The sequence below is a fragment of the Aythya marila genome, assembly GCF_965140915.1.
Source record: "Aythya marila genome assembly, chromosome: 1".
In the NCBI taxonomy this organism is placed as follows: domain Eukaryota; kingdom Metazoa; phylum Chordata; class Aves; order Anseriformes; family Anatidae; genus Aythya; species Aythya marila.
In genome coordinates this window covers 131,889,451-131,899,136 of record NC_139042.1, presented here as the reverse complement: position 1 = coordinate 131,899,136, position 9,686 = coordinate 131,889,451, and the positions used below count along the sequence as shown (strand labels likewise).

General features: G+C 42.2%; 1 protein-coding gene across 1 annotated transcript; it reads right to left on the bottom strand.

The window, feature by feature from the left end:
* Positions 1-453: 453 nt before the first annotated feature.
* On the bottom strand, positions 454-9,521 carry MED21 (mediator complex subunit 21). The gene is made up of 4 exons (XM_082769078.1): positions 9,472-9,521; positions 9,139-9,253; positions 4,500-4,600; positions 454-2,043 (listed from the first exon to the last, which is right to left on the bottom strand). The coding sequence occupies exons 1-4, from the start codon at positions 9,511-9,513 to the stop codon at positions 1,867-1,869; spliced, it is 435 nt and encodes a 144-aa protein (XP_082625204.1). The 5' UTR covers positions 9,514-9,521; the 3' UTR covers positions 454-1,866.
* Positions 9,522-9,686: the final 165 nt, after the last annotated feature.

The window sequence follows — 9,686 nt, the reverse complement described above, 5'->3', positions numbered from 1 at the left end:
TTCCAGGACTGTACAAATATGAAATTAAGATGTCTCAATACCTATAAAATACGTAAGCAAAGCCAAGCACTTCACTTAAAGTTTTCCAAGTCTATTAGCTTTTTTAAAAAAATCATCATCTTCAGATGCACTGGATGCAGTTTTCCCAGAAAAGAGTAGGCCTGACGAGCTTACTTCAAATTAAAATTTTGCCCCTCAGCCTCCACTGGCCACAGGCATATTTACAAGGCTTAGTAAGTTGCCACAGCTCAGTTATTTTACATAGCTATACCATTACAGAACTGGAGTTGTGCTTTGTGTAGCCTCTTTACCTCCCCAGTTGTTTCTTTTGAGGAATCTGTATGGTGTAAGCCTGACAATAACAGACTAAATTTATGACTACAGAAATGCAAGTTTGACTAAATATTAAATTAAATACAAGCCTGATTAAATATGTCAATTTTATTACTTTACAGGTTGGAACAGCTTTGTAGTTTTTAATCCGCAAAACATGCTGCTACAACACCTACCATTCTGTGCCACATTACACTCTTCATTCCATTGGTGCAGCCTACTAAGCAGAAGGATCTAATTCCCTACAGATCAGATTGCTAAAGACCTACTTGAATTGCTCTTATCTGTCCATCCACATTAGCAATACACATTACCTAAGCTGATGCACGTCCAATACATAGAAGGTAGTCTTGAACAGGAAATGAGTAGACATGTAGAAATAAACACAATAACACAAGTCGGGTAACTCAAAGACATAGAGGGTGACCAACAGTTTGACTCCAAGTTCATGTGCTGAAGCCCAAATCATCTGGTGGGTTTGTTTTTGGTAGTTTTATTTTGCGTTTTATTTTTTCCAAATGGAAGAAAAGATGTTGGCATTTCTATAGTCCTAGGATGAGGAGCACAAGTTTTTTCAGTGTGTGAAGATAGAAAGAAAAACCTCTCTACAGCATGGTGGGGATCACAGGACTTTTACTGCTTATGATTTTAGCATTCACATGGCAGCAGCTGCTTATGCTGAAAAGCAATATCACATAAGTTACTTTCAGTTCTCACTGCTAGTTTCTCAGAGCCATCCAATGCTTCCTTATTGCTGTCTGCTTTAGAGGAATTCACCAGTTGCCTTGAGAATGCAGAACAGCAGCAGAAGCAGAGCAATGAGCAAGTAACAGCACATCAGTGGCTGCAATGGAGTTAAAAACCCGTTTGTGAATTACAAATGATAAGAGATGCCATACCACGTATCTGCAGATTTATTTATTTTTAAATGAGATGCCAATGGCATGAACACTTGCTCTGCAAACTTTAGAGTTTACCTACCCCTTTATTTGCTCTGTAAAAGATAAGCTAAGTAGTAATACAAATGTTTAATTACCATTTTTGTTAATTAAAACAGATGGCCACCACTGTATTTGTGCCATTGTCTAGCATTATCTGTATGAACTCTGGCAAATTAAACAGCTTATTTGAGCTTTACAGAAAATACACCAAGAACATACAAGTTTGCAGACAGATGAGTAAATTACACAAATACCATTATGGTAACTTTGTTTCTTTTAGACAGTAAGGCCAATATAAAAAGTAACAGATTGAAGTCAGACATATCTATGAACAGAAAAAAAAAATAAGATATTAACATTTTAAGTCAAAGAAATATACACTAAGATGTGAAATTTGAGAACAGAACCACCATATGTTTCTCATATGTCACATGCCACTTAACCTCTGAGGAAAGACATCGTTACTGATAATCAGAGCACTTGGTAGTCCCCCAGGAGCAGGGCTGGGTGATGCAGTTCCCTGTAGACACAGAGCTGTGTTTTCACCTGGCTTTCACAGTTGCATTTTGCAGGGGTGCACTGCCCCCTGGTGCTACGAGTCCGGAAGGGGCTGGCTATGCGTGCCGCTTCTCGTCTTCAGCTGTGACTGGGCAATATCTGCCAGGGCACTCTGTATCTTTTCCAGTAGCATATCTCCACGATAAACCACCTCTTCTAGACGGGCAGCTGCTTCGTGATTTTCTTCTTCTAATCGATACAGACTAGCAGCCTTTAAAATGGAAGGGAGACAAGTAAGGATCTTCAAATACACAAAACTGACTTTCTTACTGAGGGGAGGCAGTATGTAACGGTTAACGCCCCCTAGAAAACAAAGATTCTCCCTTTATCCCCAAATTCTATACTAGTAAATTCAGAGTAACTCATTAGAGCGTGCAGCCTGAAACACAGTGCATATCCACATGGAGTAAATTAAAAACACCAAATAGAGATGTTAGCTGCTTTCATACTGCAACACTTAGCTCTCCTGATAAGAAGTGAATATTTATCCCCTTCCCCACACAGGTACTGAAAACTATCCTTAAATCTTATGGGGACCTTATTTAGACCGTCCTATTAAATAGCATATTTCACATGAAACTAACAAAATCACATATTTTATTTCTGAACAAAAATGCTTCACTTAGACAAAGTTAGTGAAATAAAACACCTGAGCTTCAGCATTCAGGTAAAATATTTACCAAATTTAAAGCTACTCAGACTTGTTCCAACTCAATTACAGAACAGATGAAACAAAATTGGCTTCAGACACTTTTTTTAAACTACTACCCAAACCCTTAAAACCTGGTTAATGGGTCTCCTTATAATCATGCTTAAACTGGTAAGTTTTTGAACATATTCATCTCCTGCTCTGCAAGGCTCATGTACAATGAAGGTTAATATATCACCTAAGACTTGACAGACCTTGGAAGAAAGGTCAGAGAAAGAATAGAAAAACATACAAGCTCAAAATATAGAATCCAGCTCAGTTAGTTCAGTCTCAGATGTTAGAAGATTGACTGCAGGTAAACTGCCATTTTTGAGCAAAATATGCATCAGCCTTGGCACAAAAGACCTCAAGAGGGACCAGTAAATTGTGTTGGGTATTAAGGTGGCAGCCCCTTTTATCACTTAAGCCTACCTATCAGGTGTCTATCTACCTTTTTCAACTAAACCTTCATTGCATACCTTAGAGTATTCCAATCACCATCAGACAAGACAAAATAGTATTTTTAAATGTCAGAATATTTATCTTTAATAGTGCCCTAATTCAAACAACAGAAAATAAAAGTCAAAACTAGAATCAGTAAAAGATGGAATCCAGGCTAACTTCTCAAAACCAAGCAAAAAAGATCAGAAGTTCTTTTGAAACCAAGTTCTGCATGAACTAAGCGAGAAACTGTTAGAATATCAATTCTGAGGAAAGCATGCCCCTACTGGATAACTAATTCCTTTCTGGAGCACCCTGGTTTGCTTGCATTAGCTGTCACTACAATCAAACCCAACTCATTCATGAAATAAGTCTAATTTAGCTGCAGAAGAAAGAAGTCTTCAACTATTAGATACAGTCACATGAAATGAGGCTGGTGTTTACATTCCCAATTAGTATGTTCAATTGTTATTAGCAAGGTTTCCAATTTGCTTTTGGATAGTCACAGATTATCAACCCTGGTGTAAAACCTTCAGGAGATCTTAAATAGATTTCTCAAAGAAACAGAATTTTCTGTATCCTTGCTGCATTCTAAAAAGAAAATACTTGATGTAAATTTAGAAACTAGAGTCCAAAAAAACTGACATTTAATATGCAAGGTCTGCACACAGAACATCAAAAACAAACAAACAAACAAACAAACAAAAAAAAAAACAACAAAACAAAACACAGCAGCATTCTTTGAATTGTAGGTCTGAGACATTTTTTGGTAGTGAGAAACAGCTGAATGTTGCAAAAGGGCTCAGAAACTGTTTGCAGCAGTTCCATTCCTGTAAGGCAGGGAATGGAGATTATGATACTGGCTACGCTTGCTAATAGCTGCCTTGGTTAGTAGCTGCTTTCTGTTCCCAAGCTCTTCCTAGAGCTTCTGCGGTCTAAAGAAAGGAAGAACAAGAAATAAAAACATCAAAATTGCCTGGCTGGTCCAAAAGAGTACATCCTATTACTGAAAAGTGAAGGAACTGCTTTGTGACAGAGATTGAGAACTTCAAACGTACCCTGCCAATCCTTTAACAACCAGTAACATTGTAGCAGAACGAAAGACTACAGAAGTGTAGCTACAAAATGAAACGGCCCTAATGAGCAAATAGACAATGAAAGATCCAAGGAAAAAAAGCAGCCAACAATGCCAATGCACATCAGTATTGTCATATCTGTTGCATTAATATTAGAATATCTACACAACACAGGTAGCTGTACTATGCTTTAGGACTGTGATGTTATGATAAGTTAATTTTGGAAAACTTTGTAGCCAAAAAGTTTAAAATATTCTGTGCATAGCCGTATTAAGAACCAAATGTAAAGAGCAGTTTTTCCAGTGAGCCCATAAAATACTGACAGGCTACCTTCCTGAAAAATTCAGGCCAACACGAGAGTCACTTTTTATGATTGCATGTCTGAAAGTTAAAAAAGTGTTTAAAAAAGAAGGAAAGTTGCCATCAGTAATGGCCGATATTTTTAATTACAAGTACTCTTACCTGTAAAGCTGCTGTTGATTCTTCACTAGGCAGGGAATCTATTAGAACATCAATATCTTTTGCAGTTCGTGCAATCAATGCTGCAAACAGCTGGGCATATTCTTTAAAAGAATTAAATAAAGTCAGCCTACTCAACACATTATTGAAATAAGCACAACCCTGCTTTTACAACAGAAAATTCTAAAGAGTTGAAGTATACAGATGCTAAAATTTCCCCTAGAGGAAGGATGTAACAGTATCATAAGTGATAAGAACACAACCATATTAGTGACTGCATCAGTTGACAAGGGAAAACTGACTGATGTCATCTACCTGGACTCCTGTTAGGCCTTTGACACAGTCCCACATGACATCCTCATCTCCAGATTGCAGAGAGATGGATGTGAAGGGAGGACCATTCAGTAGGAAAGGAATTGGCTTGAAGTCTGCACCCAGAGAGTGATGGTCAATGGCTCTATGTCCACATGGAGGCTGGTGATGAGTGGTGTCCCTCAGGGGTCTGTCTCGGGACCGGTACTGTTGAATATCTTTATCAATGACACAGACAGTGGGATTGGGTGCACCCTCAGCAAGTTTGCAGGCAACACCAAGCTGAGTGGTGCAGTCAATACAAGAGAAGGAAGGGAAGCCGTCCAAAGGGACCTGGAAAAGCTTGAAAAGTGGGCCCATGTGAACCTCAGGAGGTTCAGCAAGGCCAAGTGCAAGGTGCTGCACCTGGGCTGGGGCAATCCCAGACATGAGGACAGAACTCATTGAGAGCAGCCCTGCGGAGAGGTTCTGGTGGACCAAAAGCTTGGCATAGGCCAGCAGTGAGTGCTTGCATAGCCCAGAAGGCCAACTGCATCCTGGGCTGCATCAACACAGGCATGGTCAGCAGCAGGTCGAGGGAGGGGATTGTCCCCCTCTGCTCTGCCTTGTGAGGCCCCACTTGGAGTGCTGCAGCCAGCTGTGGGGCCCCCAGCACCATAAGCATGTAGACCTCTTAGAGCGGGTCCAAAGGAGGGCCACAAGGATGCACAGAGGGTTGGAGCACCTCATCACAGGACAGTCTGAGAGAGATAGAGCTGTTCAGCCTGAAGAGAAGGCTCCAAGGTGACCTCACTGCAGCTTTTCAGTACATAAAGGGGGCTTATAAGAAAGATGGAGAACAACTTTCAGTTTCAAACCATTCTCCCTTGTCTTGTCATTATCTGACAGAGCAAAAGGAGGGGAAGACTTAGATTAGAGGTTAGGAAGAAATTCTTCACTCAGAGGGTGGTGAGGCACTGGCACAGGTTGCCCAGAGAAACTTTGGAGGCCTGGAGGTGATCAGGGCCAGGCTGGATGAAGCCCTGAGTGACCTGGTCTGGTGGGTGGCATCCCTGCTGATGGCAGGGGGGGTAGAACTGGATGATCTTTAAGGCCCCTTCCAACCTGAGCCGTTCTACAAAGATGATGGCAGTTTGACTACAATCCCAGATAGAACAAGGTAACTGGTTATACAAAGGGCTGGGCTTTATATAAGTGAGAAAATAGCTAGAACTCCATCATGGTTAGCCAGTTAAGAAATTACTAAGAACAGTACTAGTCTAGTCACTACATTAAGCACTGAAAGTAGCTAAGAACTCATTTAACCTTTCAACCCTTGCCTTGAAGTCTGTCACTAGACGTAAAGAGAACACTAGAAACTGTAAAGGTTCTAAAAATTCAAATACACAGACTACATGGTCTATTCTGGAAGTAGTAGGACTGGCTTTTTCCTGGGCGAACGGGCAGACGAGAGGCAGTCTGCACGCGCACGATCAGTGGAGGGGGATATTGGGAACGCTGGGAAAAATCGGCAGTCGGCTGTCAGCTGTTGAAGAGAGCAGGTCGCTTGTACTGTGAAAACCTGTCAAAACGCCTCGTCACGGAGAATCATGGAGCGTTTACTGGAGCAGCGATACGCGATCAAATTTTGTGTAAAGCTTGGTAAAATGGGCAAAGAGACTCACGACATGATTAAGAAGGCCTACAGTGATGCTGCCATGGGTAGATTGGGTGTTTTTGAGTGGCACAAGCTGTTCCAAGAAGGTAGGGAAAGAGTGGAAGACGACGACCGCTCTGGATGCCCTTCGACCAGCAAGACCAATGAAAATGTGTCGCGAGTGAAAAATTTACTGAACCGTGATCGCAGGATGAGTATCAGAATGATTGCTGATGACTTAAGCATTCCTTAAACCCAAGTTTTTGAGATGGTGAAAGAAAACTTAGCCATGAGGAAAGTGTGCGCGAAGTTTGTGCCACAAGTGTTGTCAGAGGAGCAAAAGGCCAACTGGAAAGCAATCTGCCAGGATCTTCTTCATCATGTGAATGAGAAGCCCGACTTTTTGGACAATGTTGTGACCAGTGACGAGACGTGGGTGTTTGAATACGACCCGGAGAGTAAGCGGCAGAGCACAGAATGGCACACCCCTGCTTCCCCACGCCCCAAGAAAGCACAAATGAGCAAATCCAAGCAAAAGTCCACGCTCATTTGCTTTTTTTGATCGATATGGAGTCATCCACAAAGAGTTTGTACCACCCGGACAAACAGTTAATGCAGTTTTTTACGTGGAAGTCCTCACAAGACTGCGAAAATGCATTGCTTGCGTCCGCCCAGCCATCGTCAACAATTGGCAGCTGCACCATGACAACGCGCCGAGCCACACAGCGTTCCGCGTAGTGGAGTATCTTGCCCAGCACAAGGTGGCAACGCTGCCTCAGCCCCCCTACAGCCCCGACTTGGCCCCACCAGACTTTTTTCTATTCCCGAGAATAAAATCAACGCTCAAACGGAAGCATCACGCATTGATAGAGGTGCTTCAAGAGGCCATGATGAGGGAGCTAAACAGCATTCCGGTCCAGGTGTTCCTGGAGGTGTACAAAAACTGGAAAACTCATTGGCAGTGTGTAGATGCAGAAGGGTGCTACTTTGAAAAATTCTAATCGTTTGTTCTATTCTCATGAATATTTTTTTTTTTTAAAAAATGAGTCCTGCTACTTTCAGAACAGACAGTAAATTATGTTAAGAATCTTGAAAGAATGCAAGGTTTCTTAGTTGTTTTTTTTTTTTAAAAAAAAAAGTTAACTATTCAGCCACAGGAAAAGTTAAATTGCCACTGAGAAACAGAAGAACATAAGTTAATAATGGATCTTAATTTAGCTACCAGATCTTTGAAAGACCTACGTGGATTTTTAATAAGAGACTCTATAAGTCAGAAACAAAGCTTTCCCATATGGAGTTGTATCCATTCAATTTGAATCAATTTGTTACTGCAGCTAGAATACTGAAACAGCCTTCAATTTATAATTTAAGATCTTACACATTTTTTCCTGTTGATTGCTTCCACAAATCTTTCATGAACTGAGAAAATATTCTCCAAAAGAGAAAAAACTAGAAAAGATTGACATTCTCAAAGGTACGCTTGACTTGAATAAAACAACCCAGGCAACCAAAAGCACCCTAACAAACCCACTTAAAGCTTGTCCTTTGTGTTATCACATATATACTCTTACCTGTACATCACTGCTCTCCAGACTAAGCTTTAAGGCCTGTTTGTTAAGAATTTAAATACCCAAGGACGTGTAACTGGTAGTTTTGTTTCATCAGCATCATTAACTCAGTTATATGATTTTACTGAACTCACTACATTCAGGGAAATGAATAAGAAAGACAAAGCAGAGGACTGACCCTTTTAGGATCTTAACAAAGCCTCTAACTCTTAAGTCATCACATAGATGTCAGTACCTGGAAGAGCCTCAAGTACCATAAAGAAGCAAACAAATCTTTTACTTGATTTTTTTTCCAACTAATTTGTGTCAGAGAGCAAGCCACCGTACCCAATGAAGGACTAGTCAACAACTGTCCTAGAAAGAGAATCACCATTCCCCTGGTATCCTACTAATAAAACTTTATCTAATGCATGAAACCTGCAAAATTTTCTCAGGGAAAAACAATAGGGGGTATTGATTTAGGATGACGATAACATAATTATTTAAATACTAACTTGAAATTCTAAGATTACATAGAACTTTTAGTTTGCTTTTCAATTTTAGTATCTTACATTAGTTTTATTTCTCTCAGGAAAAAAATAAATCAATACCCAAGCAACCTACCAACAGCAACTGAAAAAAAAAAAACCACAATTGTCAGCTGGGAGAGTCAACAAGACATTATTCCTTAATTTCATAAGCAAACAACACATACAGAAACATAAATAACTACAAGTCTATGAAATGGCGAATTTTAAACTCATGCTCCACTTCATGAAACTAACCCCTATTCTTGTAAATATATATATATATTTTTTTTTTTTTGGAAGTAAAGGGCTGCTCACTAACAACCTCCCCCAACAGTCCTATTACAATAACTTATATAGAAAAGGCTACTGCATGTGTGCAAACAAACCACCACAAGAAACATGTTTTAATGCTTAGTTAAAACTTAAAGTGATCTTTCCTCTACCACAACCTTATCCAGCAAGTGCAGCTGATGTTGTTTCTGACTTAAATTCAGCCACCCCTCGCGTTACTACCGGCGGAACTGCCTGCCGAGCACAAGATGGTGCACAGCCAGAGGCACGGGGCACTCCGCACCGGGACCCGCTCGCGGCGCGCTAGCAGAGGCAGGAGGACTCGCCTTCCGTCGGATTAGCCGGCTGGTCCTTGTTGATTGCCGTCTGGATGTTGCTGAAGGAGGCCGGCGGGCCGCACTGCTGCAGCACCCCGATGGCATTGCAGAACTGGTCTGCGAGCTGCGGGCGGTAACGAGACCGTTAGTTTGCCTCAGCACCGCGGCCACGTCCATCCCGGTTCGCCCTCCGACCCCGCGGCACGGACGGGAGCAGTGCCCGCGGCCAGCAGCGGCGATGCCCCCCTGGGCTGCCAGCGCAGCGCGCCCAACGCCGGGCCCCTCTCCCCTGCAGAAAGAAAAATGCAGAAGAGACAGGAGAGGACAGCAGCACTGCCTCACCGAGTTCACAGCGTCCTGCAGCTGCGTTAACCTGTCCGCCATGGCGCTGCTCTGCCGCCCCGCCCGGACACCGGGCCGAGCCTGCCCCCTGCAGGCCGGGAGGAGCCGCGGCCCGGGGTAGCTCGGGGCTTGGTTAAAAAGCCGAGCCGCGACACTGGCCACCGAAGCCGGGCCACAGAGCTGTTGGCACAGTGTTAGCGCAAAGCTACCGCTCG

Excerpts from the sequence above, each read along its gene's own strand:
- MED21 (XM_082769078.1), bottom strand. The coding sequence starts at position 9,513 with ATGGCGGACAGGTTAACGCAGCTGCAGGACGCTGTGAACTCG. Across the intron at positions 9,254-9,471 it reads TGCAGGACGCTGTGAACTCG|CTCGCAGACCAGTTCTGCAA; the intron begins GTGAGGCAGTGC and ends TACCGCCCGCAG. Across the intron at positions 4,601-9,138 it reads GCCGGCTAATCCGACGGAAG|AATATGCCCAGCTGTTTGCA; the intron begins GCGAGTCCTCCT and ends ATTCTTTTAAAG.